This window comes from Myxine glutinosa, chromosome 12, assembly GCF_964187855.1.
Source record: "Myxine glutinosa chromosome 12, kmMyxGlut1.1, whole genome shotgun sequence".
Classification (NCBI taxonomy): domain Eukaryota; kingdom Metazoa; phylum Chordata; class Myxini; order Myxiniformes; family Myxinidae; genus Myxine; species Myxine glutinosa.
The window spans coordinates 59,691,277-59,712,059 of record NC_136272.1 but is presented as its reverse complement, the minus strand read 5'-3'; the positions used below and the strand labels follow the sequence as shown (position 1 = coordinate 59,712,059).

Here is a 20,783-nt window from a genome sequence, read left to right as displayed (position 1 = left end):
GATGACAATGCACGGCCTCATCGTGCTCGCATGATCCAACACTTTCTTGCTGACTGTGGTGTAGAGCATATGGAGTGGCCTGCCATGTCCCCGGATATGAATCCGATAGAGAACTTGTGGGCAGAATTAACGCATCAAATCGACAACTTGGACCAGCAGCCGACCTCTGTGCGTGAATTGCAGCAGGCTATTGTCACTGCATGGCAAGCGATTCCTGTCCAAACCTTGGCAAATCTCGTGAACAGCATGCCTCAACGTGTACGTGCTCTCCTGAATGCTCGTGGGGGTTACACGAAGTACTGAACTGTAATTTTACTGTCCGTAATCCCAGTCGTAATTTAACTTTTGTTTTTGTTTAAAAAAAAATTGGCTAATGTGCAAAATAAAGAGATACTTCTGGAAAACGTACAGAAGTTTAACACAGTACTGTCCATGAATTGAGTTCGATATCAGTTTACATCACTTTCAAGGATCAATTTATTTGTTTCGAAATGTCAAATGTGGTTTTTGTTTCTTTTAAAGGTCACATTAACAAAATCTAGAATAATTTCAACATAATTCCAATGAACTTTTGGTTCTAAGACATCTTGAAAAGTAAGTTCACCCCCACAAAAAAATATTCCATATTAAATGCCAAGTCTGTATATATATATATATGGATGTATATATCTTACTATATATATATATATGGATGTATCTATCTAACTATATATATATATATGTATATATGGATGTATCTATCTAACTATATATGGATGTATCTATCTAACTATATATCTATGGATTGATCTATCTATATATGGATGTATCTACCAATGTTTCTCTTTGTCTATCTATGTATCTATCTATGTATTTATGTATCTGTCTATCTATCTATATCTCTTTGTCTATCGATATCTATGTATCTATCTTTGGTGTTTTCATGATGATAGGGCTGTTCCACAGTTTTATCCATATGGCACGAGTGAGATTTGTTTGAATTTTATTTTTGTTACCTGCACAAGCACAACACCTGTCAGATAAAATCGAAAGTCATTGTTGACTTACCAGAGACTAGTTGATTTATTTTTTCCAACTGTCCTTACTTATAAGCCTGGTGTTGGGCTAGCGGCTAGGGTGCCAGCTTAGGATCCTAGGATCCTGTGTTCGAATCCCGGTCGATCGCTGAATTAACACCAGGGGGGTTGACTCAGCCTGTCATCCTTCTGAGGTCGGCAAATTGAGTACCAGTTCACTGGTAATTCCCTGTTTTTCGTAAAAGGCGACAAAAAGGGTTGGCGGCAGGAAGGGCATCCGGCCATAAAACATTGCTTCAAAAAGGGACCAACAAAAACAACAACCACGGTGCCCGAAAAAGGCCAACCCCCACTTTGCAGGGAAAAATGGCCTCTAAAGGAATTTTTTTTTTGTCCTTACTTATAAGCATCTTATATTAGCTTACTAATTATTACATCTTATACTTGTAAATTAGCTTACTTAAAAATCACTAATGTATTTTTTGTATTTTTTTTGTATTCAAGATTGAGGCTCGTGTAAGAGCTAAAAAGAGTATTACTGAACGTGTAAACGTGTAAATGAGTATTACAACCACTTACGATATTATATACTGTTTATCCATACACACAAGCAAGAATATTCGTGATGGGGAAATGTTTAAGTAAATATCAATTTCAATTGTTCAATGGACTTTTATTGGTCATTGGTTCAATGGTTCAATGGACCCTGGTGTTGGGCTAGCGGCTAGGGTGCCGGCTTAGGATCCTAGGATCCTGGGTTCGAATCCCGGTCGATTGCTGAATTAACGCCAGGGGGGTTGACTCAGCCTGTCATCCTTCCGAGGTCGGCTAATTGAGTACCAGTTCACTGGTAATTCCCTGTTTGTCGTTAAAGGCGGCAAAAAGGGTTGGCGTCAGGAAGGGCATCCGGCCGTAAAACATTGCTTCAAAAAGGGGACCGAAACAACAACAACCACGGTTCCCGAAAAAGGCCAACCCCCGCTTTGCGGGGAAAAATGGCCTCTAAAGGTGGTTATATATTTTTTATAATGGACTTTTAAAAGGTTAATTGTGTTTCACTCTTGATTTAACACAGAGCCAACACTCTGAGATACTTATACCACCCACCACACAATGGTGGTGCAACATCAGGCGATGGAGGTTGGATTTGTGTTAAAAGAGTAAAATATACCTATTTTAAATTGTTTTACTCCATGAAGATTTGTATTCAATCCACTTTAATCTAGATGTTCATGGTGATTTTAAAGATTGCTGGAAGGGACAACAAAATGACCGACTATATTCCGTCAAAAAAAGTGAAATGAAAATACAAAATAACCAATCAGCAGCTTCTCATATGTACTGTGGAAAGTCGTAAACGGGAGACAGACAAATGCACAGACAGACACCACAGTTTGCACGATATACACACACATCGGTGTCCGACAGGATGTTGCAGAGCTAAAACATTTGCATCTGAGCAGTCTCGTCTGGGTTCTAGTCTTGACCCAAGTACAAACCATTTCCAGGCTGCATCCCAGGCCAGGTGTTGCATTGTAAAGTGTGCCATGCCACGGGCGGACTTTAAATGGGCGGCCTGTCCGCTCGCATTAGTGGGTGGACGTTAAATACCCCACGGTGTCCTTTGCAAAGAGTAGGAAAGCTATCACCGGCACCATGAACAAATCCTCAATTCTTCCCCTAATCTACAAGGGGCACTGCAGCAGCGGAACAACGATGTCAGCAAATGAAGCTATTGTGTGTGCTGCAGATGAAAGGTGTCCCATTGGCTAATAACTAGTGAACGTTAAATAGACCGGGGGGTCTTTTTGACGAAGAGGAGGTGAGTTATCGCTGCTCCTGGAAATGATTCCCAATCCATGTCCTGGTCCTCACCATCCCACACTTGGCAAGCATGGCGATTGTGGCAAATATCCCTCGGCAAAAGTTCAGTGAGGCCTTCCTTCATTCTGCAGTGGATTCAAATAGGCTGGAAGAGAGAATGAGGAATTGTACATAGAATGGTTCACAAGTGATGTTATAACTCTGACCTACCCTCTATAACTCTGACCTGCACTCAATATAACTCTGACCTGCACTCAATATAACTCTGACCTGCACTCTATAACTCTGACCTACCCTCTATAACTCTGACCTACACTCTATAACTCTGACCTGCGCTCGATATAACTCTGACCTGCACTCGATATAACTCTGACCTGCACTCGATATAACTCTGACCTGCACTCGATATAACTCTGACCTGCACTCTATATAACTCTGACCTGCACTCTATAACTCTGACCTACACTCAATAACTCAGTTACGTGTTCCTCTACGATCTCCTGGTCTCGGTACACCTCCGAACCCCGCGAGGAGCCACGGCAGAAAAATATGTTACTCTGGGTTATAAATCAATAGTGAAACCACACCAATGATTAATAAATGAACAAATAATATATTGAAAATCACACAAGAATAACGGTACAACAAATGGCAATTAAGAGTGCACTCTATATACCATCAATAAAGTCAGATAACTCACTGCGCTCCCAGCGAGTGAAACTGACACTCGTCAATGTCTCTATAACCTTTTCCAAGGCGAATGTGATTCGCTCCAGCGGTCACTAGAACGATATCCAGTCGAAGCCCGACTCTCGCCCTCCAGCCGATATTCGAATCGCGTACAGTTGACAATGGTGATCGCCCTGCCGAAACTGTACAACGGCGCCATTCAGAGGGGCACCTTCACCGCTCACTCAGCGAACCGCAACGTAATTGGAGACGAAGCGGTCACACACACACATCCCCGACAAACGGTAGGATGTTGGGGTGAAGATGACGCGAAGCAAAACATTTGTAGGTGTCCGAAGCGCGGGGTTCAAAATGGCCGACGGCTCTTACTTGAGCCGATGCGACTAGGCGAGGATTCATCGAAATCTCAGCGCCCAAATCTGACTACGCAGATTTTCCACTCCAGCGTAATTCCTATCGCCGGATGTCCCTTCAAGGAACTCAAAATTCCCTCGTGACTTTCGGTAGACCTGGCTCGCTGTGGAGCCTTGATGTCACGCGTCTTCAACTTTGCTCGCGCCGCCTCTTCCTCTTCACCTCCTCGTCTTCTCGTTCAGTTTCCTGTATCATTTTAAGTTCCTATGTCTCTCCGAAAAGATCGACTGGACAACCCTCCCATCTACTTTCTCAACAATCCTCTCCAAGAAGTTCTGTCACTCAAGCTTTTGGGTCTCACTATCTGCCATGATCTTTCTTGGGAAAACCACATTTCCAAGCTGGCCTCCAAAGCCAGTCGCCGACTGGGCATCCTCCGTCGTGCGAAGTCCTTCCTCGGCACACCTGAGCTCCTCACCACATACAAGGCTTTCATCCGCAGCTCAATGGAATACTGTTCTCCCCTATGGGCTGGTGCTCCTGCCTCACACCTGGCTCGGCTTCACGCTGTTGAATCCAAAGCTTTCAAAATCATTGGAATCTCCCGCGATGAAGCTATCTCTGAGGGCCTTTCACTCACTCACCGCAGGCAGGTAGGTGGTCTTTCTGTCTTCTACCGACTCCTCTCCGGCCTTGCTCCCCCAGCTCTCTCCGTGCTCTGTCCCCCAAATATTCCTACAGGTCGCACAAGATCTGCCAGCAACCCTCTGATGGTTAAACTGCCGAAATCTCGGCTCTCTGCTCACCTTCACTCTTTCATTCCTCTTTTCTCCCGCCTGTGGAACAAACTCCCACACTCCCTTCAATCCCTCTCCTCCCTCCAGGTCTTTAAAACAGCTGTTCACCACCATCTCTTATCTTCCCCCATCCATAACCTTGATCTTTTCTACCCCCACTAATTCACCCCAGATCCACCTTGTTTGAAATTCCAACTTATTTCCTGGAAATCCTGGCAGTGTCCATATGTTTATACCTCTCCCACCCCCCCCCCCCCTTCACATGCCTCCCCCCCTTCACATGCCTCCCCCCTTCACATGCCTCCCCCCCAAAGCCCTCTCCCTCCCACAGATCTCTCGATGTCTCCATGTCTCTCGGTCCCTGCTCTCAAATGTTGTGTTTGTGTCCTTCCCCCTCTCTCCCCATCTTGTCTACCGCTCCCGATGTTATTTGTTTTATGTGTCTGTTTGTCTTTCTGTGTGATTAATTTTCGCTCTTTCACGAGCCTCGATCTTGTATACAAAAAAAAAAAAAAAAAAAAAAAAAAAAAAAAAAAAAAAAAAAAATAAAAGTTAACCTTTTTAACTTTAGATAGCTGTTCCTGAATAATAAACCTTTTGAGAATAATAATAATACAAAATATCAGAAATATGTTAAGTGGATGAAAACCACAACAGCGGAAGTGACGAATCCGTAGCATATCCAGCACGTATCAGCAGTATCCAGCACACTTCCTACACTCTATAACTCTGACCTACACTCTGTATAACTCTGACCTACACTCTGTATAACTCTGACCTGCACTCTATAACTCTGACCTACACTCTATATAACTCTGACCTGCACTCGATATAACTCTGACCTGCACTCGATATAACTGACCTGCACTCTATATAACTCTGACCTGCACTCTATATAACTCTGACCTGCACTCTATATAACTCTGACCTGCACTCTATATAACTCTGACCTGCACTCTATATAACTCTGACCTGCACTCTATATAACTCTGACCTGCACTCTATATAACTCTGACCTGCACTCTATAACTCTGACCTGCACTCTATAACTCTGACCTGCACTCTATAACTCTGACCTGCACTCTAACTCTGACCTGCACTCTATAACTCTGACCTGCACTCTATAACTCTGACCTGCACTCTATAACTCTGACCTGCACTCTATAACTCTGACCTGCACTCTATAACTCTGACCTGCACTCTATAACTCTGACCTGCACTCTATAACTCTGACCTGCACTCTATAACTCTGACCTGCACTCTATAACTGACCTGCACTCTATAACTCTGACCTGCACTCTCTCAATGAGAAACACCCTTGTACAGTTTTTTTCTGGGCCAAAAACTGAAAACTAGAGAAGACGTAAATTTTTGTTTGAGAACATTATTTTGTGTACCAATCTTACATGTGTCCACATTGAAGTATTCCCACCTTCATGTATTTTGTTTTTTTTTAGCAACTAATTGATATAATACACATTTTATTTACATTATTGATGCAAAAACGAATGTTGTTAAAACCACTCGCAGCAAAAAGAGTTGTTTTTGTTTGCCACGTATTGTATTTATATAGATTGTCTTTGCATGAGACTTGCTGCCCAATGTGTATATGTCAAGGGTCCATGGGCTCTATTCTGGGAGCCATTGGCTTGGAAGGGGTGGGCATGGGGATGTGGGGGTCAGTCAGTTGTGGGTGTTGGAGGAGGGTGTGTTGGCTGGCTCGGAGTGTGCACCTGTTGAATTGAAGGTCATTTGTTTGAATACTACTTTTGTCAAGAATCACATGTTTAGAATGTAGCTCTTTACTTGATGCATTTGATGTACCTAGTCCTGGTGTTGGCGGGAGGGGTGGGGGAGAAAGAAACCGGAATTAATTGATGTTCTTTGCGTCAGGCTATGGCTGGGCTGGAATGTGTCGGTGCCATCGTTTGCAAGCTTGATACGCACAAGAAAATGGTCCGTAGAGGCTACATCGCCATGCTTGCTGTCGACTCAAAGTACAGGAAGAGGGGCATAGGTAGGAATTGCAGTGCAATGTGCAAATATCACGCGTCTTGGTTTCTGATGTACAAAAACCTTATGGCTAATGACTATTTGGTCACACTGGCAGGTGTTCAGGGTACTGCATGTCGTTTGTAAAGTTTTATGATTGGAGTTGTTGAAGGAAACCTGGTTGGAAATACTTCAGCGGTGGCATTGTTCTGGCTTAAACAAAATATTGATCACTTATCCATTTCTACCTTCTCCATAGGCACTAACCTCGTAAAGAAGGCGATCAATGCGATGGTGAAAGGAGACTGTGATGAGGTAGGCCTCGAAATGATCAACTTTGGACTTGGATGCTCAGATTAAGCGATGCCTAGCTGGAGTTTGTTTTCCGTTCTTGTTTTGAAGCCTTGATACACAAATAATTAACTTGTACTCAACAAAATCGGAGCATTGGATGAAAGGCCAATCTCTCCACATAATGCAGTGTTCATCAAAGTATTCAAATTGTAGATCGTCCCTCGTTCAAATCCCCATCCTCCTCGAATCGGTATCGGTCGGTGCTGCTGAATCTAGCTGTTCGTCTTCCCAGCGGCTGTCACAGCAGGCATTTGGCTTTTGCTCAGGGTGCCAATACTCAATTGAATGTCACCGAGGTCTTTAATGTCGACCAGCCGGACGGCCGGCTTCCTGCCCTCTTCAGAAAAGCCTGCGTGTTGTATAATGGAACATCCTGCAATTCTACTCGTATTTAGATGTTGCATAGTCAACATTTTTTGGCTTTTAAGGAAAGTAGAATAACATAAAAAATAAAAATAAAAACACCTTTAGAGGCCATTTTTCCCCCGCAAGCGGGGGTTGGCCTTTTTCGGGGACCGTGGTTGTTGTTGTTTTTCGGTCCCCTTTTTGAAGCAATGTTTTACGGCCGGATTCCCTTCCTGCCGCCAACCCTTTTTGTCGCCTTTTTACGACAAGCAGGGAATTACCAGTGAACTGGTACTCAATTAGCCGACCTCGGAAGGATGACAGGCTGAGTCAACCCCCCGGCGTTAATTCAGCGATCGACCGGGATTCGAACCCAGGATCCCAGGATCCTAGGATCCTAAGCTGGCACCCTAGCCGCTAGCCCAACACCAGAGCTAGATGCAAATAACAATGTTATGCACCGCTATTTTCATATTCCATCTGCAGGTGCTGCATGACGCATCAAATCCTCAATTTTCATCCAATTAACTTGAAATTTGAATAGGATTTTCATATCAGCAAATTGAATTCAACCACCAACTATTTTTGAGATCAACATTGGCCATAAAGATCAACATAGGCCAAATTTCTAAAATTGTCAATTTACATCCAATTAACTTAAAATTTCAAGATGATTTGCATATCGGGTCACTGAATTGAACCACCAATTATTTGTGAGTTCAAAAGGATGCTCTACTGAGTGCTATTCTACTTTATTCTCTTTTGCCAAGTGTCGCTCTGAGTGATTTTTCATTAAATTTATTGATGATTAGATTAACCCCTTAATTAATTTTGAAAAAGTTAGATTCGGATGAAACGGTGGTGGTTTAGCCAATTGATTAAGAAATTAATTATTTTACCATTATTATTTATTTATTTTCATGATTATGCATTTATTTATTTTCTTTCTCGTCTGGGAAATCTCAGGCAACTTTTGAGCGAGGAAGCTGATATTCGGCCATGACAGTGACCAAGTGATTTGGCTATAAAGAATATTTTTGATTTATTGATTAATCAACTAATCGATTAATTATTTAATTATTCGATTAATTAATTAATTTTTTTATAGTTAGATTCGGATAAAGCAGTGGTGGTTAAGGTATGCTATTAGCCAATTGATTAAGAAGTTAATGATTTTATGATTATTCTTGATTTATTTTAATTATGCAATTAATCAACTCGCTCCCTCCAAAATGCTTCTCCATGTGCTGCACTGTGGCATTGCCGAAGGCGCCCCGGCCATGTTGTGCGCTAGAAGATATGTTATTTATATATGTATTTGGCATGGGGCGGTGTATTTTAAATGTAACTCTACTTGTTTAAATTATATTTTCATAAGTTTGGCCTTTGATCTAGCACTGCATTTGTTTGCATTTCCAAAGGTCGTGCTGGAAACTGAGGTCACCAATAAATCCGCTCTCCGGCTCTACGAAAACCTTGGTTTTGTCCGCGACAAGCGTCTCTTCCGCTACTACCTGAACGGTGTGGATGCGCTTCGGCTTAAGCTGTGGCTCCGATGAAAGTGTTTGCAGAGGAGCAAGGGACGCGTCCGTTGGTCCTCGGGATCCAGGACTGGCCAAGCCAGAATGGCAACTGTCGCTCGGCCTTGTGCCCTCATCATGAATCACATCTTCTCCATAACCTTCCAGAAACTTTCGCGATGCGAGTGTAGAGGATTGGAGGAGCGGAGGAGGATGGATTATTTTTGTCCTATTTTGCTGTTTTATTTTAAACTTTGTTTTTTTTTGTGAGCAGGGTGGGTTGTTTTATTTTTATTTGTTTATAACTTTTAGGACTGGCTGGTCCAATGTATTTTTTTTTCTTCATCTTAGATTTGATTGCTTGGCTGATCTTGTTTATTTGCCTTGTGTGAAACATATGCAGGGTGTTTTTCCAACTGTTTGTTTAATAATATTATATTGGCTGGAGATAGTTATTCATCCTTCCCACCCCCAGCCTTTAGTGATCTGCTTTCTGCTCATCCAGGATGCAAAAATGTTAACGTGAGCATTTTGTCTTTTTCATTCAGCACAAGTTGTAACGTTTTGTTGTTTCTGATTTGCAGAATATGAAAGCAGATTCCACTACATTAATTTTGTTCATTTTTGGCACAGTACCATTCCTCCCATATCTCACCCCCATTTCTCGGCCTCTGGCTTATGGCAAACACTTTGCAGCAGCAGCATTCCCTGTGCAGGTTAAACTGGTTTTTCTTTTCTCTACTTTCGTGCTTTTCCTTTGGATGATTTCAAAGTGCACTCTGGTCTCTTTTCTAGCAGACTTGAAGGTAATTTTAAGTGCTTTATCAATGTTTAAGTTGAGGGTGTTCACTAAATAAAGCATGGTGAGAACGTTTTATTTTCAATGGACAAGATGGAATATGCTTGGCTTTGGGAAATGCAATAGAAATTGTGGGAATTTTTCGTTCCAGCTGTTACAAAAGAGGGATCTCTAAGATTCCTGAAATTATCCAACAAATCGATATGTTTGGTTCGGTGTAATTGGTTAAAATAAACTTTGAAATCCATTGCTCCCACTTTATTACCTCCCCGACTTGTTTGTTTCTATATTCTTTCCTTCCTTCCTTTGCCTCTTCCATTCCCCCATCCAAATTTATATTTTTCCATCAACTAACCCCAGGTGAGCTTGAAACTCAGTTGAGTGGTACATGAAAATGAGGTAATGGTTCATTCCATACACAAACTATTTTACTAAACTGTCCAACTGTAACATTTAATAGTAACTGTCTGACCAATTGTTGATGGAAGCTTTTATATTCCGATATTCCGATGTTATGGTTGTGCACCACCCCCACTCCCTCTCTCCTGGGTAGATGTCCATGATTAATTTCCTCTACAAATTTATTTCTCTCACATATCCGTCATGAAAAGTATGAAGTTAAGTGAGCAGTCAAAGGGCAGAGGTTAACCACCTTTAGAGGCCATTTTTCCCCGCAAAGCGGGGGTTGGCCTTTTTCGGGAACCGTGGTTGTTGTTTTTTGGTCCCCTTTTTGAAGCAATGTTTTACGGCCGGATGCCCTTCCTGACGCCAACCCTTTTTGCCACCTTTAACGACAAACAGGGAATTACCAGTGAACTGGTACTCAATTAGCCGACCTCGGAAGGATGACAGGCTGAGTCAACCCCCCTGGCGTTAATTCAGCGATCGACCGGGATTCGAACCCAGGATCCTAGGATGGCACCCTAGCCGCTAGCCCAACACCAGGGTTTAAAGGGCAGAGGTTAAGTTGTACATTTTAGGAAAATCCCACTTTGCATGTGGATTCGATAAACCACAGTGGTGTTGTAGCACTCTTAATCCAATAAGCTTCGTGGACCATGCTGTTTTAAATGCAGAGATGCTCTTTGTAATAAATTGATGTTCTTATTTTGGTTTGCTTTATATGCAAGATCTAGCTCTTTGTGCCTCCGCCGACGAAGTCGCCGGAGGCATTATGTTTTCGGGTTGGCCGTCTGTCCACCCGTCCGTGATAGGTTTTCGTTACCACGATAACTTGAGAATGGCTGAAGGGATCCAAGTCAAACTTGGTTCAGGTATGTATGATGATGTAAAGATGAACTGATTAGATTTTGTTGTCAAAGGTCAGAGTCTCTTTAGTCGCCTCTTACGACACGCAGGGATACGGTGTACCAATTCTAAACCGGGGTACACACCGGTGTACCCCGGTGTGTAGGAGTTGCGGTGTAGGAATTGAAGTGTCTCGTCCTCTCGCCATCCGCAACTCCTACATTGGTGACCCCGTCTTGCTCTCGACGTTTGAGCTTCAAACGAACATGGCGACAAGCACAGTAGGAGTTGAGGATGACAAGAGGACGAGACACTTCTTAGCTGATCAAAGCTCCTTTATTTCCACAGAACTCCTCGCGACCGGAACTCATACAGCTTTTATAATGCCAAATCCCTCTTCGGGGGGGGGGGGGGGGGGGGGGGCGTGGCTCGCGAGGTTCCTCACGGGCCTCCCGAGGCTGCTGAGGTTCCTCACGGGCCTCCCGAGGCTGCTGAGGTTCCTCACGGGCCTCCCGAGGCTGCTGAGGTTCCTCACGGGCCTCCCGAGGCTGCTGAGGTTCCTCACGGGCCTCCTCAGTAAAGCGTGACGGTGTCCGCCAGCGGCGGAGGCTCGACGGGGCCGGTGTCCCATGCGGCCGCACCACATTGCTGTCTGGCGGAGAAATACTTGTCTGCTTTCCTGGCCAGGGCACGGAAATCCTCAACAGCCGATTTGGCCAGGGCTGACCGTACCAGTCCTGGCAGCTGTTGCAGGAACAGTTCTTTGAAGAGGAAACATAGTCGGTGGCTGCCCAGGAGAGACATGTGGTCCATAGGCTCCGACGGCTTGGAATCGCCCAGCCCGGGTAGAGAAAGTAGTTTTCGGGCGCGCTCTGCCTCAGTGCGCTCGACGGTTACGAGCAGCAGCACTTTTAGTGTCTCGTACTTGCGGTTCTTGTCGTTCCCAAAACTCCGGCAGTTTAATCGAAACTGCGCTTTTCGCCATGTTCGTTTGAAGCTCCGAAACGTCGAGAGCAAGACGGGGTCACCAATGTCGGTATGAATTGTGTCGAATCATCTCTGCATTTTCTTTCCCAGGTTTGTTCAAACCATCGGCTAATTTACACATTTGGCGGGTCATCCACACCTACCATTGGTTCCCAGATTCTACCAGGTGAGTCCAGGGTAAACTCAGACAATTTGTGATCCCTCATCGCGAAATTCATAGTGGAAACTCAGACAATCTGTGATCCCTCACCGAGGAATTGCGGACATCGAGTGAGGTCTACAAAGAACTGGACAGAAAACTCGGATTCATATCGAAAGTTTGCTCTTTACGCCAGACGGAGATGATCAAAGCGACCGGTGCGCAGTGGATGCACATTTATCCACGGAGTTTTAAAAGGGGGGAGGGGGGGGGGGGGGTCGCAGATGAATTCTGCCATTTTAAGTCAAATCCTGATAAGGATGGTGCTACATCTTCCCAAAAGATGTTAAAGTTGAGGGATCTCAGCCTGTCTAACTCTTTCCCCATCGTTTACATTTGTCAGAGAATGTACCTGTGCATCCCTGTGTCAAACTGCTCAGAGGAAAGATATTTTTCAGTTCTGAAATGGTTGAAGAATCATCTGTGATCAACAATGGACCAGAAACAACAATACCATGAATCAATGAAGGTGCAAAGCAGCCCTCCCTTTATACAGTCACTTGAAAAAGTAAGTACATGTAAAGTTGTGACTTTTTCAACATATTTCAACATACAGCTATTTGATCTTCATTTCAACAATATTGATAGATAAAGGTGATATAATATAACAAATATCATGAAACATTTACATTTTGAAGTCCATTGTATAATTGAAATAAACATAAATGCAAATTTCGCATGTGGAAAAAGTCAGTACACCCTTGGCTCTAATAGGTGGTATTGCCCCATTTGGCAGAAACAACCTCAAGTAGGCATTTCTTATAACTGTCTACCAGTCTCTGACCGACTGGGAGAAATTTTTGCACACTCCTCGATGCAGAATTCTTTCAGCTGTGCGATGTTTGAGGGGTTTCTTGCATGCACAGCTCGTTTCAAATCCTCCCACAACATCTCAATGGGATTTAGAACCAGGCTTTGACTTGGCCATTCCAGAACCCTCCATTTCTTTCTTTTCAGCCATTCCTTGGTGGATTTACTGGTATGCTTAGGGTCATTGTCATGTTGCAAGGTCCACCTTCGGTTGAGCTTCAACTTTCCGACAGATGGCCTCACATTATCCTCAAGCACCCTCTGGTACAATGAAGAATTCATAGTGGATTCTATGATGGTGAGCTGCCCAGGCCTTGATGTAGCAAAGCTGCCCCAAACCATAATATTTCCACCACCATGCTTTACAGTTGGTATCAGGTTTTTGTGGTCAAATGCTGTCTTTGGTTTTCGCCAAACATGTCTTCTGATACTGTGACCAAATAGCTCTACCTTTGACTCATCTGTCCAGAGCACATTGTTCCAGAAGTGCTGGTCTTTGCCTCGGTGTTCATTGGCAAACTTTAGTCTTGCCCTGATGTTCTTTCTGGACAGCAAAGGTTTCCTCCTGGCACACCTCCCATGTAGATCAAATTTGTGCAGCCTCTTTCTAATGGTAGACTCGTGCACTTTGACATCAACAGTGGCAAGAGCTACCTGTAGGTCCCGTGATGACATTCTGGGGTTCTTTGAGACTTCTTTCAGCATCTTGCGGTCTGCTCTCGGGCTGAACTTGCTGGGGCGGCCTGGCCTGAACAAGTTGGCAGTTGTTTGGAATCTTCTCCACTTGTACATGATCTTCCGCACAGTCGAATGATTGATTTCAAATTGTTTGGAGATCCTTTTAAATCCCTTCCCAGACTCGTCGGCATCTATAACCTTCTTCCTGAAGGCCTCGGAGAGCTCTTTTGATCTAGGCATAGTGACACCGCACACTTCAACAACAAAGAGCAAACCAAACTAAATGTCTGAGGTTTAACTAAGACAGATTCCTCCAAGATCCTCTCCAACGATGTTTTAATCATTTGCACCTGAGCTGGTGCACCTGATTCTAATTTTAGGTATTTGAAGTAGTGATAAATGTAGGGGTGTACTTACTTTTTCCACATGCTAAATTTGCATTTATGTTTATTTAAATTGTCCAATGGACTACAAAATGTAAATGTTTCATGATATTTGTTATATTATATCACCTTTATCTATCAGTTGTTGAAATGAAGATCAAATAGCTGTATGTTGAAATATGTTGAAAAAGTCAAAACTTTACATGGGGTGTACTTACTTTTTCACGTGACTGTATAACGGATCGTTTCTCTGTATGCAACTTTAACATGGGGACTGAGAATGCGTTTCTCGGCTTCTACTGGACAAAATCGACTACAAATTTCAGAAGTAAATAGTTTGCACATCGAGGTAATATGTCCCAAATTTCAGCAATGTCCGTTTCCGCATTGTTGAGTTTTATTTTGAAAACGCTGAAATTCACGTTGGTGTCTGTCCGGTCCGAACATCCAAAATGTTTTGGCACTCATATCTCAAAGGCTATGCATTGAAACTTGCTGAAACTTGCAATTTCCATCGAATTAATGGCTTTCAAAACAAATTCCACCTAAATGCCATAGTTTTTGCTTTAAAATTAAATATATACAACTATATATACAAATATATATCTTCTTCGATATATATATAAAAGAACGTTTTTATTTGCACGCGCTAATCTCCTGAACGGTGAAAGATAGGAGGAAACCTCTGAAACAAAAAATGTCGGGACGGCCCCCGGGAAGGTTATCCATTAGGTGGCGAGGCCGGTCGAGGCCGCATCGGCCGAGCTGGGCCCATTTCGCAATAAATCTTCTTTCAAATTTCTCTTGAAGTACAACTTATGCACTTAATAGGAATATCTGACTGATTGCAACACATGCTTTCAAAATTCTCTCTCGCGGGGCCCGACAGAAGAAAGAACAAGGAATCGTTGAGCACGAACTGATACTGGGCTCGCGTCAGACCTATGCACAGAAGATTAAATTCATTCAAAAAGAACCCGAGCAACGCCCGGTGCATTCAGCTAGTATTATATAAAAAAGATATATATACACACTTTATATCTCTTACGACAAAAAAATCTAATGTGCTGGCCCAATGGCCTCATGGATAAAGCATCAGACTCCAAAAATGGGGATTGTGAGTGAATCCCATCTGGGTTGATTTTTTTTCCCCTTATTTTTTCAAGTCTTTTATATCGTCTTCAATAAAGTCTTGTATGATGAACAAATGCATTTTGTTCGTATTTAAAATGTATCTTGTGAAAATTGCCAGGGGCATACAAAAGGTCCCATTATATGGTGTCTCATATGGCAAACTATACAAAAGAAGGGACATTCTTGCGAAAAATTTTAGGGGCACAGAAAAGGCCCCTTTATATGAGATGTGGCATGTGGCAAACTATAGAAAAGAAGGGACATTCAAAAAATTTCGGGTGCATGCTGGACTACCCTTGTGTTCTTAGGAGGAACCAAGTAATGCTTAAGAAAAGTTCATATAAAGGGATGCCCTACATACAGTCACGTGAAAAAGTAAGTACACCCCATGTAACGTTTTGACTTTTTCAACATACAGCGATTTGATCTTCATTTCAACAATATTGATAGATAAAGGTGATATAATATAACAAATATCATGAAACATTTACATTTTGTAGTCCATTGTATAATTTAAATAAACATAAATGCAAATTTCACATGTGGAAAAAGTAAGTACACCCCTACATTTATAACTACTTCAAATACCTAAAATTAGAATCAGGTGCACCAGCTCAGGTGCAAATGATTAGAACATCGTTGGAGAGGATCTTGGAGGAATCTGTCTTATTTAAACCTCAGACATTTAGTTTGGTTTGCTCTTTGTTGTTGAAGTGTGCGGTGTCACTATGCCTAGATCAAAAGAGCTCTCCGAGGCCTTCAGAAAGAAGGTTATAGATGCCGACGAGTCTGGGAAGGGATTTAAAAGGATCTCCAAACAATTTGAAATCAATCATTCGACTGTGCGGAAGATCATGTACAAGTGGAGAAGATTCCAAACAACTGCCAACTTGTTCAGGCCAGGCCGCCCCAGCAAGTTCAGCCCGAGAGCAGACCGCAAGATGCTGAAAGAAGTCTCTAAGAACCCCAGAATGTCATTACGGGACCTACAGGTAGCTCTTGCCACTGTTGATGTCAAAATGCACGAGTCTACCATTAGAAAGAGGCTGCACAAATTTGATCCACACGGGAGGTGTGCCAGGAGGAAACCTTTGCCTTCCAGAAAAAACATCAGGGCAAGACTAAAGTTTGCCAATGAACACCTAGAGAAAGACCAGCACTCCTGGAACAATGTGCTCTGGACAGATGAGTCAAAGGTAGAGATATTTGGCCACAGTACCAGAAGACATGTTTGGTGAAAACCAAAGACAGCATTTCACCACAAGAACCTGATACCAACTGTAAAGCATGGTGGTGGAAATATTATGGTCTGGGGCAGCTTTGCTGCATCAGGGCCTGGGCAGCTCACCATCATATAATCCACTATGAATTCTTCATTGTACCAGAGGGTGCTTGAGGATAATGTGAGGCCATCTGTCGGAAAGTTGAAGGTCAACCGAAGGTGGACCTTGCAACATGACAATGACCCTAAACATACCAGTAAATCCACCAAGGAATGGCTGAAAAGAAAGAAATGGAGGGTTCTGGAATGGCCAAGTCAAAGCCCGGTTCTAAATCCCATCGAGATGTTGTGGGGGGATTTGAAACGAGCTGTGCATGCAAGAAACCCCTCAAACATCGCACAGCTGAAAGAATTCTGCATGGAGGAGTGGGCAAAAATTTCTCCCAGTCGGTCAGAGGACTGGTAGACAGTTATAAGAAACGCCTACTTGAGGTGTTGTTTCTGCCAAAGGGGGGCAATACCACCTATTTGAGCCAAGGGTGTACTTACTTTTTCCACATGCGAAATTTGCATTTATGTTTATTTAAATTATACTTATTACAATAAATTATTATAATAATATTTAAATTATAATATTTAATAATTATTTATTAAATTATAAATTGAAATTATTTAATTTAAATAAAAAATAAAAAAAATTCTATATTAATTCTTTCTCTCCTCCCGGACACGTGCTTGTTCGCTCTCCTCCTCGTCTCGACTTGTGCCCCGCCCCCTATATCTCTTTTCTTCAACCTCTGCTCCTGCTTTCTCAAATCCACGTTCTCACTTCGAGACTTTTCCCAGATTGTTTTTCATGGTTTTGTTTAACTATTATTTAAATATGTTTAAACCGCAGCCGTGATGCTGACGCCCCCCAACCCTCCCCCCCCCCCCCCCCCCCCCCAGAATTTCCATGCTTTAAACGTGTGTACCCTGGATTCGAATAGGTACACCGTATCCCTGCGTGTCATAAGAGACGACTAAGAGGGTTGGCGTCAGGAAGGGCATCCGGCCATAAAAACATTGCCTCAAAAAGAGAACAATGACAATTACAACTACATATGGGCAGGGTACAGCCCGAAGTGGAGATCGGTTTCTGAGGTTTGGGACATGGAATGTAGGGACAATGACAGGGAGATCAGGAGAAGTGGTGGAAGTATTGGTCAGAAGAAGAGTGGACATATGTTGTGTGCAAGAGACGAGATGGAAGGGAAGTGGTGTGAGAATGGTGAAGGGTAGGCAGGTACAGAAATACAAGTTTATGTGGCAAGGGTGCCTGGAGGGCGTGAATGGTGTTGGTGTCCTGTTTTCTGAGGAGTTTGTAGACAGTGTGGTGAGTGTGACTAGAGTGAGTGATAGGTTGATGATGGTGAAAATGATGATTGGAAAGCTCTTGGTGAACGTCATCTCGGGACATGCTCCGCAGGTTGGTCGAAGCGATGAAGAGAAGCACAAGTTCTGGTGTGCGATAGAGAAGCTGATGGAAAACGTGAAAGATGAGGAAGTTGTTGTGGTAGGAGGAGACCTAAATGGACATGTGGGAAGGAGTATGGATGGTTTTGACAGAGTTCATGGGGGTTACGGATATGGTGTGAGAAATGAAGGTGAAAGGATTTTGGAGTTTGCTGATGGAGCTGATTTGTTGATTTGTAATACTCAGTACCAGAAAGGGGATAATAAGCCTGTTACATACACGTCAGGTGGGTCGACGACAACCGTTGACTACCTGATGGTGCGTAGGCGAGATAGGGGGCACCTCCGGGACACAAACATGATCCCGGGGGAGGAGGCTGTTTCACAGCACCACTTGGTTGCCTGCGACAAAAGGGTGAAAGGTGCGAGGAGAGCTCGGCGGGTGAAGTACCAACCGAGAATGAAGGTGTGGAGGTTGAAAGAGGTGACAGTAAGGGAGGCATTAAAAGAGAGGCTGAGTAGGGTCGAGGATGATGTGGTTGAGCTTGAAAGTGGTTGGATGTCAATGAAAGCTAGTCTGTTGGGAGCCGTTGGTGAGGTATATGGATGGACAAAAGGACCACCGAGGCACTCGGAAACATGGTGGTGGGATGATGAAGTTGGAAAGAGGATTGATGAGAAGAGGAAGAAGTTCAAGGAGTGGCAGAAGGCGAAGGGTACGGGAGCAGAAACAGCAGAGCATGAAAGTTATAAGGCAGCCAGAAAGGCTGCAAAGAAAGAGGTAGCAAAGGTGCAGAAGGCATGCAGGAAAATGTTCGGAGAACGCTTGGATTCGGAAGAGGGTCAGAAAGCAGTATTCAGGATTGCAAAGCAGAGAGCGAAAGAGAGGTGTGATGTGATGGGGGTGAGTTGCTTGAAGGATGAAGTGGGACAAATCGTTGTCGACCCAGATGGAATTAAAGGAAGATGGAAAAGATATATGGAAATGCTGTTGAATACAGAGAATGAATGGGATGGCAACATAGAGAGTAACCCAGTTTTAGGACGGGCAGAGAAGATAACTGAGAAGGAAGTTGAGGAAGCGATAAAAGCAATGAAGGGTAGAAAAGCGGGAGGGCCGACGGGAGTTGTGGGAGATCTGTTGAAGGCAGCAGGAAGTTGGGGTGTGAAGACAATGACAGAGATCTGTAATCTGGTGGTGAAAGAAGGCCGCATTCCAGTGGATTGGGAACTGAGTACCCTCGTCCCTCTATACAAGGGGAAAGGTGACCCTCTGAAGTGTGGCTCGTACCGAGCGATAAAGTTATTGGAGCATGGAATGAAGGTATTGGAAAGGGTGTTGGAGAGGAGGATAAGGAAGAAAGTGAAGATCGACGAAATGCAGTTTGGATTTTTGCCAGGAAGAGGAATGACAGACGCGCTTTTCATTGTGAGGCAGTTGCAGGAGAAGTACATGGAGAAGAGGAAGTTGTTTCTTGGGTTTGTTGATCTGGAGAAAGCATTCGATAGGGTTCCACGTGAAGTAGTGACATGGGCAATGAGGAAGTTAGGAGTGGAGGAATGGTTGATCAGAGTAGTGATGTCAATGTACAAAAGAGCGCGCACAGCTGTAAGGCCGAAGGACGGGACCAGTGGTGAGTTTGAGGTGAAGGTGGGAGTGCATCAGGGGTCGGTACTAAGTCCACTACTATTTGTAGCTGTGATGGAGGTACTGGCTCAGAACGTAAAGGAGGGTTTACCATGGGAGTTGTTGTATGCAGATGATCTGGTGTTGATTGCAGAAAGTATGGATGGACTGAAGGAGAAGATGAACAAGTGGAAGGAATGTATGGAGATGAAAGGTCTGAAGGTGAATATCGGAAAAACAAAGATGATGGCAAGTGGTAAAGCATGTGGTGAGGTGGAAAGAACTGGGAAGTGGCCACGTGCTATGTGCAGGAAGGGTGTCGGAGTGAACTCAATTCAATGTACAATGTGCGCTGAGTGGGTTCATCAAAAATGTAGTGGTTTGAGAGGGTCATTAACCAGTGTGGCAGCTACATTCAAGTGTGAGGTGTGCACAGAGGGAGCTGCAGATGGAGGAAATGTTGAGTTGGATCTTGGAGACGGCGTGAAGCTGGAAGGTGTGAAAACATTTTGCTACCTCGGAGACATGCTGAATGGAGAAGGTGGATCAGACTCGGCAACGGTTGCTGGAGTGAGATGTGCATGGAAGAAGTTTCGGGAACTGAGTGGTGTGCTGATGAGGAGGGGAGTGTCGTTGAAGCTGAAGGGAAAGGTGTATGCTGCATGTGTGAGAAGTGTTATGATTTATGGGAGTGAGACATGGGTAATGAACGTAGAGCAGCAACGAAGGCTGGAAAGGGTGGAAATGCGAATGGTTCGACGGATGTGCGGAGTACCGTTGAGAGAGAGGAAGACAAATGATGAATTGCGAAAGATGATGGGAATAGAGCCTGTGATTGATGCTGTGAAGAGGAACAGGTTGAGATGGTTTGGTCATGTGTTGAGGAAGGATGAAAGTGACTGGTTGAGAAGAGTGATGGAAATGAATGTAGAAGGAAGTAGACGACGGGGAAGACCGAGAAAGACTTGGCTAAAGATGGTGGAAGAAGAAATGCGGGCAAGGGGGTTAACAAGGAGAGATGCAGAAAATAGGGCAAAATGGAGAAGATTGTCATGGGGACCGCAAGGCTAACCCCCGCTCTCGTAGGGAAAATGGCCTTTAAAATGCATGTTGTTGTTGTTGTTGTTGTTTATTTAAATTATACAATGGACTACAAAATGTAAATGTTTCATGATATTTGTTATATTATATCACCTTTATCTGTCAATATTGTTGAAATGAAGATCAAATAGCTGTATGTTGAAATATGTTGAAAAAGTCAAAACTTTACATGGGGTGTACTTACTTTTTCACACGACTGTATATCAGCTAAAATACATTTACTTCTTCATGCAGCTGTATGAATCAAA

General features: G+C 43.5%; 1 protein-coding gene across 3 annotated transcripts in view; it reads left to right on the top strand.

The window, feature by feature from the left end:
* Nucleotides 1-9,947, top strand: part of NAA30 (N-alpha-acetyltransferase 30, NatC catalytic subunit) — a 29,010-nt gene extending 19,063 nt beyond the window's left edge. Inside the window, exons 2-4 of one of the 3 annotated variants that reach the window (XM_068131761.2) lie at nt 6,575-6,698; nt 6,933-6,988; nt 8,794-9,947. In XM_068131761.2, the coding sequence (XP_067987862.1) occupies nt 6,575-6,698; nt 6,933-6,988; nt 8,794-8,931 (318 nt within the window). In that variant the 3' untranslated portion in view covers nt 8,932-9,947. The remainder of the gene's footprint in view (nt 1-6,574; nt 6,699-6,932; nt 6,989-8,793) is intronic. The other 2 variants (XM_068131762.2, XM_068131763.2) reach the window with 2 other exon arrangements.
* Nucleotides 9,948-20,783: the final 10,836 nt, after the last annotated feature.